Source organism: Balaenoptera acutorostrata, chromosome 3, assembly GCF_949987535.1.
Source record: "Balaenoptera acutorostrata chromosome 3, mBalAcu1.1, whole genome shotgun sequence".
NCBI classification, from domain to species: Eukaryota; Metazoa; Chordata; class Mammalia; order Artiodactyla; family Balaenopteridae; genus Balaenoptera; species Balaenoptera acutorostrata.
In genome coordinates this window covers 58,876,764-58,897,554 of record NC_080066.1, presented here as the reverse complement: position 1 = coordinate 58,897,554, position 20,791 = coordinate 58,876,764, and the positions used below count along the sequence as shown (strand labels likewise).

At 43.1% G+C, this 20,791-nt stretch overlaps 1 protein-coding gene across 1 annotated transcript in view; it reads left to right on the top strand.

The window, feature by feature from the left end:
- Positions 1-14,235, top strand: part of CHRNA7 (cholinergic receptor nicotinic alpha 7 subunit) — a 127,876-nt gene extending 113,641 nt beyond the window's left edge. The window contains exons 6-10 of the mRNA XM_057543560.1: positions 1,697-1,864; positions 2,833-3,027; positions 4,412-4,498; positions 7,975-8,084; positions 13,138-14,235. Of these exons, the coding sequence (XP_057399543.1) occupies positions 1,697-1,864; positions 2,833-3,027; positions 4,412-4,498; positions 7,975-8,084; positions 13,138-13,656 (1,079 nt within the window). The 3' untranslated portion in view covers positions 13,657-14,235. The remainder of the gene's footprint in view (positions 1-1,696; positions 1,865-2,832; positions 3,028-4,411; positions 4,499-7,974; positions 8,085-13,137) is intronic.
- Positions 14,236-20,791: the final 6,556 nt, after the last annotated feature.

Here is a 20,791-nt window from a genome sequence, read left to right as displayed (position 1 = left end):
TCCCTCTTTTCAGTGGAAACTCTAGTTTTTGTCCAAACACTACCTCTTCAACTAAAACCTATTAGGTTTTGTTCTGTTCATAATCTAGAATTCAAGCTAGTTAAAATTATCTTCCATATGTATTTCTAGATAACCAAGTATGTTCTTAATTTTTAACCTAAAGAAAATGCTCATCCTGCTCCTCACCAAACACAGTCACACAGACGCACACAGACCTTTCAGATTCTGTTTCTAAGCTCTTCATCATTTTTATCAGCTTCTATGGGATTCTTTTACATTCTTTACATCTCTCTTACTGTTTAGAATTTGGAGATGCACATGCATGGCAAGAGCAAGTTTACAGAATGTTTAATTCTTTGCCCAGAAATCTCTCAGAACAGAAAAAGTCGGTGTAGCCTTTGAAATGTAAAAGACAGTAAAGCTTCAGCTGAACTTCTTTTCTAGAGATTTTTCCAGAAAGACCCAGCTTGTCCTGGACAGGTCTAGTTTGGACAGGCAGGATGGGCTGAAGCCTCTCTGGTCACACCCAGGTGAGAGGCCCCGGTACTCACACTGCCTCCTCCTGAAGGGATCTCAAATGGTCCAGGGGATGTGTGAACAGCATTGATCGTAAGACATGCAGAGCATCAGAAATGATGCATCGTTTAACCTGCCGACGCTTGATCAGGCTAGCAAGCTTTTGACTCCATGAAGAGTAGGCTTTGTGTGTTATGAACAGTGTATGGGATGGAGACCAGGGGATTGCTGTGCATTTATTTTTATTTTTTCCAGCATTATTGAGGTGTAGTTGACAAATGAAATTGTAATATATATATATACATATACACATATATATGTATAATATATGTATGTATATACATGAGATATATGCATATGCATGTGTGTGTGTGTATATATATATATATATATATATATATACACACACACATGCATATGCATATATATTGTGAAATCATTTATTTCCACAATCAGGTTAGTTAACACACCCATCACCTCAGATAGTTAATTTCAAGTATAAAATATTATTAACTGTAGTCACCATGCTGTACATTAGATCCTCAGAATGAATCCACCTTATAACTGAAAGTTTGTTCCCCATTTTATCAACCTCTCCCTCATTTCCCCCACCCTCCAGCCCTTGGCAACCACCATTCTACTCTGTTTCTATGAGTTCAACTTTTTTTTTTCAAATTCTTCATGTAAGTGATATTATACAGGATCTGTCTTTCTGTGTGTGACTTATTTCACTTAGCATAAAGCCCTCCAATTTCATCCATGTTGTTGCAAATGGCAGGATTTTCATCTTTTTAAAGGCTGAATAATATTCCATATAATCCATATAAATTTGATTTTATATATAATATATATATACACACACATATATATATATATAATATTTTATCTGTTTCTCCATCGACAAACACTTAGGTCGTTTCCATGTCTTGGCTATTGTGAGTAATGCTGCAGTGGGGTGCAAATATCTTTGTGAGATACTGATTTTGTTTCCTTTCCATGTATACCCAGGAGTGGGATCGCTGGATCGTTTTTAGTTCTTTTTGTAATTTTTTGAGGAGCCCCTGTACTGTTTCCATAGTGGCTGCACCAATTTATATTCCCACCAACAGTGTGAGACTGCTGTGTGTTTAAAGCAGGTCTCAGCCAGCTTCCATCTTGGTCTGTCTCATTGCCCATGTAGGCATCTTCAAGAGCTCCTGCTACATTGATGTGCGATGGTTCCCCTTTGATGTGCAGCAGTGCAAACTGAAGTTTGGGTCCTGGTCTTATGGAGGGTGGTCCTTGGATCTGCAGATGCAGGAGGCAGACATCAGCGGCTATATCCCAAATGGAGAATGGGACCTTGTGGGTAAGCCCAGCAAAGATGTGATACTGGCAACATAGAAGGAAGCTGCTTTATTACTGTGCTGGCTTAAAAAGTTTGGGATTTTCCACTCTGCTTTTCAGCATGAGCATTTATTGAACCCTGCTGCATTCTCCATGATTTACTGAGAGGTCTAGGATGAGAAACAAAAAACAATTAGAAAATTCAGTGCTTTCCATAAGGAACTTGCAGTTATGGTAAGGTCAGTGCTAGTATGGGCATCTCTACGTTATTCAAATCTGCTTCATCCCTAAAATCAGGTGGAACAGCAAATTGCAGTTGATGGGAACCTATATTTGATGATTTTAAATAGAAAAACAATAATTACATTTATAATTTTGTCAAGTTTACAATGTATTATTTATAATCATGGTGTCTTAGTCCGTTCAGGCTGCTATAACAGAATACCATAGACTGGGTAGCTTATAAACAACAGACAGTTATTTCTCATAGTTTGGAGGCTGGGAGTCCAAGATCAAGGTGCTGGCAGACTCAGCGTCTGGTGAGGACCTGCTTCCTTGTTCGCAGACAGCTGTCTTCAGGCTGTGTCCTCACATGGTAGAAGGAACAGGGGAGCTCTCTGGGGTCCCTTTTATAAGGGCACTAATTCCATTCCTAAGGGCTCCCCCTCATGACCTAATCACCTCCCAAAGGCCTCACCTCCAAATAACCATCACTGTGGAGGTTAGGATTTCAACATATGAACCTTGTGGGGGACACATTCAGTCTAGAGCACATGTAGTTTGAATACATAAAAAACCTGCCAATTTGTCAAATATCACTAAGATACCCTTAAATAAATCTATAATAAACCTAAAGCGTTTATTCAGACAACAATTAGCCAGTTTTTTGCACTTAACAAATTCCATGGCTCTGTGTGTGTGTTATAACCCCTTAAAATAAACTGCGTCCTTTTATTCAACGGTGGTTCCTTTCTTCCCCTGGAACTGAAGGGGTCCCTGGCAAGCGGAGTGAGAAGTTCTATGAGTGCTGCAAAGAGCCATACCCGGATGTGACCTTCACTGTCACCATCCGCCGCAGGACCCTCTACTATGGCCTCAACCTTCTCATTCCCTGTGTGCTCATCTCTGCCCTGGCCCTCCTCGTGTTCTTGCTCCCTGCAGACTCTGGGGAGAAAATCTCCCTGGGTGAGTACCGGGTCTGAGCTGGGATGGGAGGGCCCTGCCTTGAGGGTGGCAGTCTGGGCTCCAGGTGCAGAGATGTCCAGGGCCCACTCCATGCACCCCAGCCCAGGGTGGTTCCCTGACACCACAGCCCGCTGTGCGGGATTTCCAGGCCCTCTTGAGATTCCACAGGCTCCTCTGATCCTGCAGAGAGGATGGGGATGCCCAGGGAAGAACCAATTTTTCCCTGAGGGGCCTGTGCCTTCTCCCCTCCTGCCACCCCACCCCACACCTTGGTGGCAACCAGCTGGAATTCATTGTGGACAGGACACAGTTTAGTTTAATATAGTATCAGCTTGCATTTATATATGGCCACACACAGTGTAATTCCTTATGATCCTCCAATAGGAAGATAAGAAAACTATGATTTAGATTGGTGAAATGAGCTCCTCAACATCTCAAAGAGTTACTAAAGATCCTATTTGGTACACATAGAAATCATTCTCAAACCTATAACTTCTGACTGTGAGTGTCAACTGAAAAAAAATGCTCAACTGAAAAGTTAAGAATTATGTTTTATTTGGTGAACTTTCTGAGGACTTCAAGCCCGAGACATAGCATCTCTGATAGTTCTAGGGACGGCTCTGAAGAGGTAAAGGAGGAGCCAGGGTATATAGGAGTTTTTGCCACAAAGACCAGGTAGTCAAAACATCAAAAGATTACTGTTGATTAAAGAAAACCAAACACCTCAAGTTAATGAATTTAGTGCTTTTCTGTGTATGGGAAGATGCAAGAGTCTGGGCTCACTGAAATCATTCCTTTGATATGCACCTTAGCTCTCTGGGGCCAGTATCCTGTGTTTTCTCATCCCGAGTCCCCTCAGGGTGCACCATTGGGGAGGCTGTAATATGATGGCTTGATGGCTGCAACATCCTTTGTTTACTGATATGGCAGGTGATATTTTTCATTCATACAAGAGCCTCAGGCACATTAAATGACCTATCCAAGGTCACACAGCTAGTAAGTAGAAAAGTCAAGAAAAAAAGCCAGGTCTTCAAACTGTATGTTTTCTTTTTCCTGCTACATGAAACTACCTCTCGATACTAATGTAATAAAGAAAATGAGAGATACATGTGCTGAGGTCAATGATTTATTTTGAGTTGTTCTTCTAAAGTTCTGGCTCCTGAGTTTGTTTCCCCAGGGACTCCTCTGGGACTCTGGTAAATGACCCGGACTGTCCCCAGAAAGATGCCCATTCCCATCAATATAGAAAACCGTGCATTTGGTTTCAGGAATGTCATGGCCACCACCATCCCTCCCTCCACACCTCATTTGACTCTTGGGCTGGATGGAGTTCAGGCCTTACCATCTGTTCTGTCTCAGGGGCCACTGTATGTCTCTGTTCCAGGGATTACAGTTTTACTCTCTCTTACCGTCTTCATGCTGCTGGTGGCTGAGATCATGCCTGCGACCTCTGACTCAGTGCCCTTGATAGGTAAGCAAGCATCCAGCTCCTCTAAAGACATGGGCTTACAGAGTGCCTGGGATTTTGCAGCACAGGCAGGGAGCAGAAATGTGTCCCACAGGACCCTGGAGAGCTGCATGGCCCCCCTTTTCTGCTGTGAGGAGATGACTTGCTGTAACTACTCAGAGTTAACCCATGGCCTCTGCTTACCTGGCACATAGAAGGGGAGGGGGAGTCTGGCTTTGTGGTTTGGCCTTAAGATGCAGAAATGCCCCCTTTTCTCCCACAATGCCCCCCTCACACTTGTTATGGAGCCAGAGATTTTTACCATTAAAGATTCATTATTTTAGTTTGAGTCACTATTTTTCCACAAATTATTTGTTACACATTAACTCTCAGCCATTGTTTCTTGAGATAACTTGATGTCTCTGTAGAAAGTTAAAGCTTGTGAAGGAAGGTAAACAGGACAAATATGTTTTGGCCACATGTTGGGCTGCACCCCTCAGGCCTGCAAGCCCTGTACTCACCCAGACTCGAGACTGAAGAAAGAGTCCAAAGACAGGACATCAGTTGTTTGGTAGATGGGAGATCTTACACATCTGAAGCAAAAGGGTCCTGGAGTGACACCCCACCAGTTATCTAGGGGAATTGAAGTCAGGTTGGCCCATCGGTTACCAGGGAAACCAGCAGAGGGGCACAGCCCTCTTAAGCCCCTTGGGCTAAGTACCTTCAAGGGGTAGAGATCTTCCCTTTGTTAAACTATCAAAGGGGAGCCATTCTGAATTAAAGATTAAACAATCACTAGCTTCGGGGCAGCAGGACAAGGATGTAGGTATTTACTGATTAGGCTCCACAATTAGGGGGGAAAGTCAGTCATGTGAGTAGGGTGTAGGTGAAGCAGGGACTGGTCCAGCAGGGGATGCACAAACCACACGCAAAGGCAGGTGTAAGGATGACCTTCTGCCCAAGGAAGGAAGACAGAAACAGGAGGCAGCATCACCTGTTGCTGTGAACCTCCCTGGACTGGACTGGAATAAGCAAGAGCGTGCCGAGGGGCGCTCAGTGGCCCAGAGGTTAGGCCCAGTACCCTAGCCACTGCAGCCAGGGTTCTGTTCCTGGTCAGGGAACCAGACCTCCAAGCCAGTTGTGAGGACGGGAAGCAAACATTCTGCCAATAGATCTTAGTTTTAATGAGAATCCCCACTCCTATTTGGCAGTGGAGGTCAGAAACAGGAAAGCAGTATACCGGTGGCAGTCCTATGTGGTTAACCAGGGGTAAGTAAGAGTGGGGGGCCTTACATGATATCGCCAGGCTTCATGAATTAAGAAGCCAAGGCCCTTCTTATTGGAGGTTTCTGGATGTGTAATATTTTGACCAGAGAGACTGTTGGTATAAAAAGCCTCTGGGAGTGTCATATTTCTCTCCGTACCATCCTGGGAGCAAAGAACCGTCTTTCAACCTGACATTCTGAACCCATCCTTTCTACCTTCTAGCACAATGCTTTCAATAGAGACCTGCAGCAGAAACCACCCTTAAAGGGGCAGTCAGCAGGCCCTGTTGTGTCTGATGAACCCACAGCCTTGGTCAGTGCATAGGCCACATCTAGAAGGATGGGATGCTGTTGGCCTTTGACCTCTGTTGTTGAGATTTCAGCTGTGGGATCCAGTCAGCCTGGATCCCTCCATAGGTCATTGTATTAGTCTGCTAAGGCTACCACAATAAAATTCCACAGACTGGGTGCCTTACACAGGAAAAATTTATGTGCTCACAGTTTTGGAGGCTCCTGAGGTCTCTGTCTTTGTGTTGCAGATGGGCACCCTCTGCTGTGTCCCCACATGGTCTTTCCTTTGTAGCTTCACATCCCTGTGCCTGTTTGTGTGTCCAAATTTCCCCTTCTTATAATAAGGACACCAGTCAGATTGGAACAGGTGAGATTGGACCAATCTCATTTTAACTTAATTATCTCTTTAAATGCCCTCTCTTCAAACACAGTCACATTCTAAGGTACTTGGGGTCTACAGCTTCAACATATAAATTTTAGGGGGACACAGTATGCAGCCCATCACAGTCACAGTTTGGTCCCCCCTCCCTTCCCTTCCCAGAGGTCCCTGATGCTGATGTTAAGTCTCAAATGTCCACCTCTGGCAGCTCCTTGTAGGTTCCTCTTGGTCTCCATGGGAGAGCAGTGAGTTCCTGCCTGCCTGGAGGGCAGGAGGTGTTTTTAACCAAGTGCATGGCTGCATACTTAGCCTCGTACCAGGATGCTTTCTTTAAGAGCCCAGCCCCTTGGTGGTTGGCTTTGTTTGCATTTATGTTAGGATAATTTATTCTGTTGCTTAGAGAGGCATTGTGTGTATATATTTTTTGTTTCGTTATTTTTTAATACTCTTTTTACACTTGAATCCATCTTTGCTTCTAATCCCTTTTTATTTTATTTTTATTTTATTGATTTGCAATGTTTTGTTGGTTTCAGGTATACAACCTGATTCTTTTCCCTTATAGGTTTTTACAAATAACCTACAATTATTACAAAATATTGAGTATTGTTCCCTGTATAGTACAGTAGGTCCTTGTTGGTTATCTATTTTATATATAGTCGTGTGTATGTTAATCCCAACCTCCTAATTTATGCCTCCCCCACACTGAAGGTTTACTAATCAGAGTTGGCAATTAAGGAATGCTCACCCATGCCAGCTTTCTCCTATACCCTTGGCCCATAAAATTAACTAATCCTTGCACCAACCCCGCAGAGAGGGCATTTCCATCCCTGTTATACTGGTGAAGAAGCTGAGGCCCAGAGAGGCTGAGTGGTCTGTCCAAGCTCACAGACGGCAGCCAGTGGACCGGGGGGGAAGCTCCATGCTGCTTCTCACCTGGTCCAAGGTGGAGAAATGCATCCTTGCCCATCAGAGCTGAAGCTGATGTTCTCAGCCTGAAAAGACACTGCAGCTTAACTCTTCTTCCGGCTGGACAGCCGGCACTCCCCACCCCTGTGGCTCTCAGTAAGTAGATGGGGCCAGACTCTCTCGTTAGTAGAGTCATTTTCCAGGTCTGATAAGTCAGCCGGTGGCACCCGGGTCTGCCCTTGCTAGATCCCCGAAGCCTGTCCGTGGCCTGCAGTCATCACAGTGGTGATCACACCCTCTGTGTCCAGCTGGTTTCAGTTCTGACAATGGTGCTTTCTCATGGGACAACCTTATCCCCATCCTGTGAGGCGCAGTTAGCTTTCACGGAAGGGTGAGGCAGGCAGGGTTCCCAGCAGTGCAGTCAGCTGGTGAGGCCGCGCAGCAGGGTGGGAGGAGGAGGTCTGTGTGCTCTGGATTGGCATCTGCCCGCCAGGAATGTGCGTGGTGGGCTGCAGGCCCGGAGGAGGTCCTGCTCTGCTTTTAGGCATTGCTCCCCAGCCCCTGGTGGTCAAGACACAGTCTGGGTCCCCTGCACTGTGCCATGGTGACTCTCTGTGACCAAGGCCCCAGGTCTCCCCTGCCATCTGCTCTCTCTGCAGCCCAGTACTTCGCTAGCACCATGATCATCGTGGGCCTCTCCGTGGTCGTCACGGTGATCGTGCTACAGTACCACCACCACGACCCCGACGGTGGCAAGATGCCCAAATGGGTGAGTTCCTCCCCAGCTCCTCCACCAGAGGGGGGGGTCAGGGCTCCTCCCCAGAGGAGGCTCTGAGGATGACTTATCTATTTTAAAAAATCCCACAAACAGCTAGCATTCCTAAACAAAAAGCTGCAATTTCTTACCTGTCTGCATATCTCTGCATCCAGGGCAGTATGGTGAATGCTCTTAGGGTCCCACGGGGCTGTCCTTACAATCTGACATCCCAGAGCAGGGCTCAGGTCGAACACTCTGCACCTTTCACTGGACAGTGTTTCTAAACCTCCTTTTTGCAAGTACACTATTAGAAGCAACACACAAGATGAGCACACAGCCGCGGGCTGGATCTTCAAAACAGAATGGGGAGTGAAAAGAGTAAGAAATAGAGTGAACAATGTACAAATATTACAATCGGTTGTCAATGAAAATAATCAATAAACTATCAATAAGAAGAATAGAAAAGAGTTTTATCTGAGTCCAACTGAGGATTAGCCTGGAAGCCAGCTTTCCAGATTAATCTGAGTAGCTGCTCTGGAGAAGCAGGGTTTTCAGCACAGTTTTATATCCTGTCAGAACAAAGAACATGAAATGAGTCGGGGTTACATTTCTTCAAGGTAAAGAAAACAAAACAACACAAAAACACAGATTAGCATGTACACGGCAAGTCAGCATGGCCTTGGCGCCTGAGAAGGGAGTCTTATCATTGGAGGACCAGCACTGGTGTTCCAGGAAGAGAGGCATTTAATCTTTATTTTTATCATGGACATTCTTTACTTCTGGTCAATGTGCCCTTTTCTCTAATAATTAAAGCAGATGTATGTTTGATAGACCACGAACAAGCTATTTTAGTTAGCATCAAATTCAAATTAACTCATGTATAAGCCAGAATGACGTCCCTATATCTCAGTATGTGAAACTTTCTTTTATCACAATACACATAGGAAAGTGATTTAACCAAAAGCCTATAAAATAAACGTGTGAGTAGTTAACAGTGGGGAAGGAGGATGGGATAAAAGGAAATGGATGGATGGGACTTCCCTGGTGGTCCAATACGTAAGACTCTGTGCTCCCAATGCAGGGGGCCCGGGTTTGATCCCTGGTCAGGGAACTAGATCCCACATGCCGCAACTAAGAGTTCGCCTGCCACAACTCAAGATCCTGCACACGGCAAAGAAGATCCCGAGTGCCACAATTAGGACCTGGCGCAGCTAAATAAATAAATAAAAAAAAATTTTTTTTTTAAAAAGAAATGAAAAAGAAAAACAAAAGAAAAAAAAAAAAAGGAAATAGATGGTAAATAAATGTTTGTCATCTGAGCCCAGGTCAGGCCACATGGTCCCAGTGCCTCCCAGCACTGATGTGTTGTGACGTGTGCTGATGCTTCCCCAGCCATGGGCCGTGCTCCATCAGAGTCCAATGTCCAAAGCTCTACACCACCCTCGCCCGACACTTGGGAAACCTTGGTTGGGGGACAAGCAGGGTCTGGACTTTCCCCATCTCACTTGGTGTGACCAAACCCACAGCAGGGCAGAGCTGCCCCCCCACCCCTCACCCCACTTCTTACTTGGGCCCCACAAACCCTCCAGTCTTCCCATCGAGAGAGCATGGCTTAGAGACAGTTGGGAGCTAAAGAAGCCCTCTCATGCCAAAACAAGCCTGTCTTTGCAGACCCATAAATCTTGCCTCCAAGTTCAGAGTCAATTTAGGACTCACCAGTGCACTAAATGTAACTGCAAGATGTAAGATGCATTCCCTTAATCTCCAGGAGCAGGGAGTTCCTGGCCCTTCTAAAATTATCCATTGTGCAATAATTTACAGTTACCCAAAAATTAACTTAGGAAAGACCACTTTTTTTTTTTTTTTTAGGAAATTGGCTTTACAGAGTGACTGCCCTTGAATTCTTTTCCACAGCAAATCCTTACACTTAATAATTCTCTTGTGGCATCAGCAGTGGGCTCCCCAAAATGGTGCCACCTCCCACATGGGTCACATCACCACAGTCTGCAGGCTTGTTTTGAGAAGTCCCTCCCCCCTCAAAAAAAGAAGCTGAGACACCTTTGCACACATTGACCTACATTCTCATCTGACTTGCTTATAACTCTGATACACTTTCTTGTCTATTCACCCATTTGTTTGAAATAACATTTACATGTTTCAGAAGTCAAAATCAAAGAATTATACAAAGGAACTCCTGCTCCCATTCCTGCCCCTCCCCCTACTTCCACCACCAATTGATAACCATTTCAATTAATTTCTTTTTCCTTCCAGTGTTTATGCAGATGCCAAAATATAAACACATATTCTTATTTCTTCTATTTTGACTGATGTAAAGACAAGGGGATTAAGGCAATAAGAAACAAAACCATTTTTAATGACCTTTTCCAGAAAAATCTGAATTAAGAGCATATGCTGATTATTCACCTTTCAGCGCAAGAGCATGTTAAAGCCAATGGTGCAAAGCAAATATGAAACTTGTATTTCTCTTTCACTTTATATAACACACCGCGTTTTTTTTTTTTCCCCATGTGTATATGAAACATAAACAGCCTCTGAGGGGCTTTCATTGTGTTCTGTTACCATGAAGAAGACACTGCCGGTGCGGTGGCATTATGTAACATTCACACAGCCAGAAACAAAACCATAACCTAACAGCAGAGGTCACAAGCACAGTCTGAGAAGTGCCAAGAGGATAATCTCATCTTCTGAGATGCTTTAGCCTTGAAAGCTAATGATTTAGGCCATGAAATTCAAAATAGATTTAGCTTGAGCTATGCCCCAGGGGATGTGCAGACCCCCACTTGACAGGCAAAGCCCTGGATCTGAGGCTCAGCCCTCCCTTCCAGGCTGCCTCTGGGTTTGGGCACACTCACTGCCCCATGTGCTCCCTTGAGCTCTGACCCCAACTTTCTGGTGCCTTCTGAGTGGGGGTTTGGCTAAAGTCACAGGGGGCTTGCAGAGAACCTAGCAGACCCTTTTATAGATGAGGCTGTGGAAGTCTGAACACATTAGGTAACTCAAACTCACTGTATGACCTTGACCCAATTTATTTGCCTCTTAGAGCCTCGGATTCTTTTTTTAAAATTTATTTTATTCAAGTATAGTTGATTTACAATGTTGTGTTAGTTTCTGGTGTACAGCAAAGTGATTCAGTTATACATATACATATATATTCTTTTTCAGATTCTTTTCCATTATGGTTTATTACAGGATATTCAATACAGTTCCCTGTGCTATACAGTAGGACCTTGTTGTTTAACCATTCTATATATAATGGTTTGCATCTGCTCACCCCAAACTCCCAATCCATCCCTCCCCCACTGCCTCCCCCTGAGCCTCAGCTTCTTTATCTTTAAAATGGGGGAATTACACTCATTTCACTGAACCCTGAGATGCCCAGGTGAGATGGCTTGTCTTGAGCCTCATGTGGAGTGTCCACGTGGGGCTGTGTGTTTCTGCTCCTTACTGATCCTGGAAAACAGAGTCTGTAGGCTGGCTCTTCCAGGCTCTGGAGGTATGTCCATAGGGTGTGGGCAGGATAAAAAGTGCCGCCTGTGATGGACAGAGGGTGATCTTTACAGCTGCAGCAAAACTGCTCTTACGCCTTCTTGTTCTTTTCATTGCTGTCTCCAGACCAGATAACTGCAGTTATCTTTGATAAGTGTCATAAAAATGGTTACCAAAAAAAGGGTGGCAGACACGAATTTCACAACTTGCTGCCTGCACTTACAGATGGGAAACATACCTGCTACACTGCTGATGGAATTTGCCTACAATCATAAACCAAAATTCAAATCAGTATCTGGATCATTTCAGGGAAAGGGCTCACTTTTCTTGCACTTGTCTAAATAGGCTTGCAAGAATTTTTTAAAAGCTGGATTGAGGTTTCACAAGGCTCCCTTCTTTCTATTAGAAGGGAGAAACAAATCTCTCCAGCATCGTCTAAGCATGCAGGCAATGTATGTTTATAAAACACTTTAGGCCAGAGGTCGGCAAACTATGGCCCTGGTGGCCAAATCCAACCTGCCAACTGCTTTTGCAAATAAAATTTTATTAGAAAAAAAAGCCTGTTTGCTCTTTTGCATGTATGGCTGATTTTGCACTATATCAGCAAAGCTAAAATATTTACTGTCTGTCCCTTTAAAGAAAGTCTGCCAACCCCAGCTTCAGACTTTTCACAGCATTTTGTCTCATATCATCTCCTTCAGTCTTCACTGCAGCCTAATGAGTTAGGTTAGAGGTTCCTAAACTCCCATGGTTCACAGCACCTTTCATGTCTCAGGGTTTTTTGTTTTTTGTTTTTTGTTTTTTGACAGAGCACCTAGGACAAGAGGAATACCTAACGGTTCTATTATTTAAACAGGTCAAAACAACTTACTAAGTACTTATACCCCAACAGCTTAGCACCTATTGGCACAGCAAACTTCTCTCATCTTGGGAGCATGCTACCCTCCTTGTCTGTTCCACGATGACTTTCTTGGCACTTGCCTTTTATCAGGACAAGTTCCAAAATCTACTTTGCACGGATAGGACATCATGCAAGGAATGCAGTGATCTAATGTGACAGTCTGAACTGCTTCAGGCTAGGGGTGCACACAGTGTCTGACACATGTCACAGGGTTGCCCTTGAAACTTTAACATCTCCAGGGGTGCCCTTGTGAGTTTGTCACCTCACACTGGCGTACCTCACAGGGAGTTAGAGTTGGTGGTCCCTAGTTCCAGATGAGGAAGGACCAGAGAGGGTGACTTGCTCTGTTCCCCAGCTCAGGGCTCTCTTTAGAAGGCAGCCCTCTCTTCCCACACAGGCTGTCCTCCTTGAGGTGGCAGTGTGCGCATAGTTCCTTCCCAGGGTGATTTTCTGTATTGCTTTGTCATTGCCTCACATTCGATTCAACCATTGTACCACGTTGGCACTGCTTGCCTGTGTAAACTCGCCTGGGAAGGCCTGGGGACCTGTCACCCCTAGGGTCCACCTCCACGAAGTCTAGCTGGTATCACAGCATCCCCTTGGACGGATCAGCCGTGCGCCCTTCCCGGCCACCCTAACGGTGTGCTGTCTCTGCAGACAAGAGTCATCCTCCTGAACTGGTGTGCCTGGTTCCTGCGCATGAAGAGACCGGGGGAGGACAAGGTGCGGCCGGCCTGCCAGCACAAGCAGCGCCGCTGCAGCCTGGCCAGCGTGGAGATGAGCGCCGTGGCGGGGCCGCCGGCTACCAACGGCAACCTGCTGTACATCGGCTTCCGTGGCCTGGACAGCGTGCACTGCGCGCCCACCCCCGACTCGGGGGTCGTGTGTGGCCGCCTGGCCTGCTCGCCCACGCACGACGAGCACCTGCTGCACGGCGGCCAGCCCTCGGAGGGGGACCCGGACCTGGCCAAGATTCTGGAGGAGGTACGCTACATCGCCCACCGCTTCCGCTGCCAGGACGAGAGCGAGGCCGTGTGCAGCGAGTGGAAGTTCGCGGCCTGTGTGGTGGACCGCCTGTGCCTCATGGCCTTCTCGGTCTTCACCATCCTCTGCACCATCGGCATCCTGATGTCGGCGCCCAACTTCGTCGAGGCTGTGTCCAAAGACTTCGCTTGACTCAGTCCTGGCTCCCAGCATGTAGGAAACGCAGAGATGGGCGATGACGTTGGCTTAGGGAGAACTTGGGGGCGCTGATTCTACAGCACCGTTAAACCCGAGGACTCAGATGTACCCTATCGCTGTCATGTCGGTTTCAGTTTACTTGTTACTTTCAGTAATAGGATCTCAGCACGTTTCTGTTTAACCCTCTTTGATGGGCCACTCGATATCCTCCGAGCATCCTTATGGTCAGCAGGACCCTGGAGAGGTCATTTTGCCCATTCTCCACTGCCTGGTGTGCCCTTCAAAGAGGTTTGCGTAGCTCAGGACTGACTGCCAGGTGAGGCCTGGGTAGCTGGTCTGCATGCCTGCATGTCACTTGCTGTGAGGGCTTACATGAAAATTCATATCTGCTTTGCCTGTGTACAAATCTAGATTGAAGCTAATCATCATAATAAACCACACTCAGTAAATCCATCAGATAATTGACTGATGAAACAAAACTAAACTAAAACTTAAAAACCCAACTGCTGGTTTTTCTTCGATTCAGACTTTAATTTTCTCTACCAAAAGCAGTTGGTAGAGAGAAACAGTTTTATGCTGTGTCTACATTTTAAAAAAGAGACAGTAATAGTTCGTCTTGTAAATTATGCTTTTGCCAGCCTGATTTTTGCCAACCTACCCTGTGAGGGGAACCAGGAGGGACACAGGTGTGTGTTGATTCTGAACCAGGAGCAGACCCAGTCAAGTTAAGGGGATTTCTGTGGATCCCAGGCACTCCCAAGCTTTCTGGGCTGCCCCCAGACACTGGCAGGTTGAGTCGGTCTGTTCTATTCGACAAAGCCCAAAGGACAAGTAGAATTCTATAAGAATTACCACCCAATGTAATAATAGCTGAAGCTAATTTAAACCATCTATGTGTTTGTTTTTTTTTTAATGTAAGTAATAGCTGAAGCTAAATTAAACCATATGTGTTTTTGTTTTGTTTTTTAAATAATGCATTAGACACTTCACATGTATTGGAGTTGATTAGCCTTACAAATTTGTGGATCCATACAAATGCACAACATGAAGTCACCAAAGTATTCTATGCTTTTTCTCCATGTGTCAGGGCCAAGGGGCAGGGGTTTGGGCCTCTTCTGGCTCCCTGTGTGGCAGGAACAGGGGAGGGGGTGGCATGGCTGATGGCTTTCCTGAATGGCAGGCCAGTGGTGGTTAGCAGGAGGGGCTTACAGACTAACAGTAGCTGCACACCCAGTAATTCCAGTTTCTGGTTTGGGGGGATCTGCTTTCCCACAGCTCACACACACAGCTTCAGCCCAGAGAGCTGGCTGAATGGGTGGATTCACTGGAGGTGTGTGCTTTGAAAGCTAGGGAAATTTTTATTTTAAATCCAGGTGGTGATGCAGTTCTCCACTTAGATTGTCTAGCTGACAATCATCCCTTTGCTTCTCCCATCCTTACTGTTTAATGTGATCAGAGGAAGACACAAGACAGTCTCTCCTGTTCTGTTGTTTCATCTAGTAACTCTCAGAGCTCAAAACTGCAGAAGGTGTCTGAGCTCCTGGGGATCTTTAATTTGCTTCTAACCCCTGAAATGGATACATCATGAGGGAAGATTTGATTTTCAGAGCAAAAGAAATTGCATGCACTTCTTCAGCCATTTATTTCGCTCATTTCTGGGTGGATCTGTGTGCACTAAAGAAGATGGAGGCTTGTGTATGGTGTGTGTGTATGTGTGTGAGAACACGTGTGTGTGAGCACCTTCAGAAAAGGCCCCTGGTTTACAACAAGAAGGCTGATAAATAAGGACATTCCAGCAACATACCATTTGGAGCAGGGTCGTCCTCAGAGTACACTCATTCTATGTGGAATGGATGAAAAATGCACAATCATGGTTTTTTTTTTTTTTCTATTAAAGTGTCTTTAGAAATAACTAGAAGTGTTTTGGTATATAAAGAGAGTGCTTCATTTCTTATTGCTATTCGAAGTTGATCCCTACTACATTTTCCTTTAATAAAAAACCTTTTTGGTTTTGTATTTTACACAGAAAAACGTAAAAGGGCAAACAAAAGGGGTTTGTATTTTGACCACCCAAATAACTACTCTGCGATTTAAAAAGTAGTAATAAGGAAAAGATGCACACATAGGAAGACAAGTGTGAAGGGCTGAAAATAAGCCCCCACCCACCCCAGCCCCTGCCTTCTCTCCTCACAGGGGACCATCAGTGAGCTTCTGGGGAGGGATGGGCATTTCCAGAAAAAAAGGAAGGGAGAGAGGCTGAGCAGGGAGGAAGAGGACGTAGAGAGAGACCTTCCTTTTCTGTATGTTTCTAGCACCCATGCTGTGCTCAGAGCCCTGCACTTTGCTTTTTTCACTTGGTGTTAAGAGATCTTTCCATAACAACATATAAATATCTACCTCATTCTTAATAGCTGCTTAGCGTTCCATTGTCCCCGTGCACTATAATTTCTTTGATTAGTCTTTTATTAGTGAACCTAGAGAGTATTTCCTGCCTTTATTTTTATACACATATCTAAAATTAGCATCCTTGTACTTATATCATGGCATACTTGTGTGACTGTATCTTGATATCAATTCCAACTTGAAAATGGAGTTGCTGGATTTAAGGTTATGTGCATTTAACACTTTTGTCAATATTGCCAGATTATTCTTCAAAATTTGACCCATGGCCACACTTAAGAGTATAATGAAAAGGTCAATTTCTCAGTTTTCACAAACAACCTTTTTTTTTCCAGTCTGGTGAAAAATGATATTACAGTATCATTCTGATTTAGTTCACTTTATTAGGAGTGAAGTTGAACATCTTTTCAAATGTTTCCTGGTAATTTTTTGGTAAATTGATGTCCTTTACACAATTTTGGCTTTTTCTTAATTAATTTGGCTGTGTATTTTGAAACCTTTCTGTCTTATGTCTTGAAATATTTTTGTCTTTTGACATTCTCTATTGACTTGCTTATTAATGGTCATATATATGTGTGTGTATATATATATATACATATATATATATATACATATATATATATATGTATATATATATATATAAAGTTTAAAGTTTTATGTTGTCAACTTACCCATATTTTCCTTGTTAGATGCCAGAATTTGTTTCCAGTTCTAAAAGACCTTTCTCATTCTGAGATTATAAATAAATTTACTCATATTTTCTTCTAAATCCTTATGGTTTCATCTGTTTATCTTTACATCTTCTAACTCCCAGGAATTCATTTATTGCAGGAAATGGCGGTAAAGATGTGTTTTTTTCCCTCCAAATGGTTGGTCAGTTGTGCCAGCAAAATACATGACAGTGCATTCTGGTATATAATTGTAGTCTTTTCCCCATTTGTTCAAAATGACACCTTATTTGTAAACTAAATTCCTCCAAGTGTTTGGGTCTACTTCTGTTTTATTGATTTGTCTCCCTATGAATTCCTTTAATTTCTGAGGCTTCATTCCAATTAATATAAAATATTCATATTAATATAAACATTTTCAATCAAGGTTCTTCTCTACACTCTCTCCCTCTCTTCCTCTCTCTCTTTTTTTCTGTAACTCTTTCTTTCTCATATACACACACACAACTTTTTAAAAAATTGGGATCACAATGAATTTCTAGATTGTCTTCCTAGACAATACTGCAAGAATACTGCAATCCAGGCTTGTATTCAAATCTAATTTTATATCACTCGTTGAGTTTTATGGTTTCAGATAGGTCCTATGAATTTGTTATTGTCTATTTCTAGATATCATTTGGCTACCATTTTTAATGGAATGATTTTTTACATTTTGTATTCTCACTGGATATATAGGAAAGTAGTCGATTTTGCATATCAGTGTTGTAATCAAACACCCTAACTATGATTTCTTACTGTTTCTAAGATTTTCTTTTGCCTCCCCCTTTCCACTAATTTCCCTTATTTCTTTCTCTTAGCCAACTGCATTTGAGAACAGTGTTAAATAATAGTGACTCAGGTGGCATACCTGTCTTGTTCCTGACATCAATGGGATGGTTTAATGTCTCACTGTTTAACTTGTATGAAGACATGTATTTTCCTTGTCATAATAAAAAGTATCTGTGTATTCTCAAACTATTAAGCTTTCTGGGGGAAATGTAGATGTTAGTTTTTTGTCACAGCCTTCTCAGTATCCATGGAGATGATCAGAAGGGTTTCCCCTTTGCTCTAGTAGTATGTTGTATATTAATAGATTGCTTCAGACCAAACTACTATTATGTACCTGAGAAGATCTCTACTTACGATTTTTGCTATCAATTTCATATATGAGATGAATCATTCTGCAGCTTGCTTTGTGTGCAAAACCAAAAGAAACCAAAGAATGCTCTATATTCTGCAACCATTTACTTGGTTTTAGAATCATCTACTTAAGTGTCAAATGTCTCACCGGGGCTGGGGGCTGTCTGGGAATACACTGGGGTGCTTCTGAATTTCTCCCACTGGGCACGTTAGGTCCTAGGGCACTTCTGGAGTCAATTTTAGTTACATATTTTTTAAGAAAATTAATTTTAATCCATTTTTCAGTATATTTACGTAGTTCTGCAATATGGGACCTTAGGATTTTAAAATTTCCTCTATATTCATAATTATGTCTCCATTTTTCATTTCTAATTGTGTGCATTTCTCCTTTTGTCTTTATTGATTTGTCTCGCCAAGGATTTTATTTTTCTATATTTTCAGACACTGAAACCTTAGACTTATTCATCAGTTCGGGGACCTGGCTGCAACCCCTGTTGCCCCTGGGCTGATGCAGCCCTTCCTGGGACGGCAGGCAAGCAGTACAGGGGGAGCCACGGCAGAGCTCCGGCACCAGGACTGGAGCTTCACTTGGCAGTGAGAGCCAGAGGGTCAGCCAGGCCAGGCAGTGGGGATGTGTCCTACAAGGCTGGTCGTGTCACCCCTGTGACCACAGTTAGTTGGAGAACAGACCCACCGAAGCTTTAGCCAGAAGCTGTCCTGAGGCTCTGGACTCCCGGAAGCAATCCTTTCTCACATCATAATTTCTGTTCCCTGGTTACTTCTTTCTTTCTGGCCCAAACCTTCCTTTCTAGCCCAATCCTTCTTAGACCTGACCTTACTGCTCCTGGCTCCTTTTCAAATAATCACTTACTTCATTTGCATGTGGGTTTGTCTTTTTAATATCAGAGCTTATCATGTGATGGAGACTGTCTGCAGTTTCAGGCTTTCTGAACTCTTGTGGTCAAATCTTGCTGTGTCCGCAGTACACCCCACTTGGGGAATCACAGGAATGCAAAACATTCTAGCATTCTGCCCTGTTCTTTGCCCTTTCTAGTCTCTCTCTCCAATGTCTCATTTAAAAATTTACATTCTTTCCTAATTTTTTTCTTGCTAGAGCCTTATTGCCAATCTCTCCTCTGCTGTGTTAGACTTCTGTAATTCTACCATCTGACAAATACTGCACATCAACAAATTCTGCTGTTGTATTTTGTAATTCTTAAATTTCTGCCTTGATTTTTAATATTTCAGTCCTCCTCTACTCTTATTTTTGTATTTTTTATTTTTCAGGCTTTATTTTTTAGAGCAGTTGTAGATCCACAGCAAAATTGAGGAAGGTATGGAGATTTCCCAGGTACTCCCTGCCCCCACATGCCTAACCTCCCTCATGATGGACATTTGTTACAAGTGGTGAACCTACACATAGTTATCAACCAAAGTCCAAAGTTTACACAAGGGTTCACTCTTGATGTGCATTCCGTGAGTTTGGACAAATGTATAAAGATGTGTACACAGCGTTATAGTATCATACAGAGTAATTTCACTGCCCTAAAAATCATCTGTGCCCCCATCTATTCATTCCCCACTCCCAACCCCTGGCAATGATTGATCTTGTCACTGTCTCCATAGTTTTGCCTTTTCTAGAAAGTCATATAGTTGGAATCACACAGTATATGGCCTTTTCAGATTGACTTCTTTCACTTAGTAATATGCATTTAAGGTTCCCCAGTGTCTTTTCATGGCTTGATAGCTCTTTTTTTTTTTTTTTTTTTAGCACTGAGTAACAGTTCATTGTATCATTTATTTCATGATACGGATCCTTGCTCCTTTTCTAATTATCATTTACTATATTTACATGTGGGTTTGACTTTTTAATATCAGAGCTTATCATACCATAGTTTATCCATTCACCTACTGAAGGAGTTGGCTGCTTCCAAGTTTTGGCAGTCATTAATAAAGATGCTATAAACATTTGCATGCAGATTTTTGCCTGGATATAAGCTTTCAACTCCTTTTAGTAAATACCAAGGGGTGTGATTACTAGATTGTATGGTAAAACTATGTTTAGTTTTGAAAGTAACTGTCTTCCAAACTGGCTGTACCATTTTGCATTCCCACTGGTAATGAAAGACAGTTCCTGTTTCTTCCCTTCCTTGCCAGTATTTGGTGTTGTCCATCTTCCAGATTTTGGCCATCTAATAGGTATATACTAGTATCTCATTTTAATTTTAATTTCCCTGATGGCATATGATGTAGAGCATCTTTTCATATGCTTATTTGCCATCTATATATCTTCTTTGACAGGGTGTTTGTTAAGGTCTTTGGCCCATTTTTAAATCAGGTTGTTTGTTTTCTTATTGTTGGGTTTTAAGAGTTCTTTGTATATGTTGGATAACAATCCTTTATCAGATGTGTCTTTTTCAAATATTTTCTCCTAATCTGTGACTTGTCTTTTCATTTTCTTGGTATTGTCTTTCAAAGAGCAGAAGTTTTGCATTTACATGAAGTCTAGTCTATTATTTATTTCTTTCATGGACATGCCTTTGCTGTTGTATCTAAAAAGTAATCTCCATGCCCAAGGTCATCTAGACTTTCTCTTGTTATCTCCCAGGAGTTACATAATTCTGTGTTTTAAAGTTAGGTCTGTGATCACTTTGAGTTAATTTTTTGGACAGTATATACTCTGCATCTAGATTTGTTTATTTATTTTTGCATGTGGATGTTTAGTTGCTCCAGCATTATTTGTTGAATAAATTATCCTTTCTCCATTGAATTGACTTTGCTTCTTTGTCAAGGATCAGTTGACTATATTTATGTGAGTCTATTTCTGGGCTCTTTATTGTCTCCCATTGGGTACCATCTGGGTTCTCTATTCTGCTCTATTT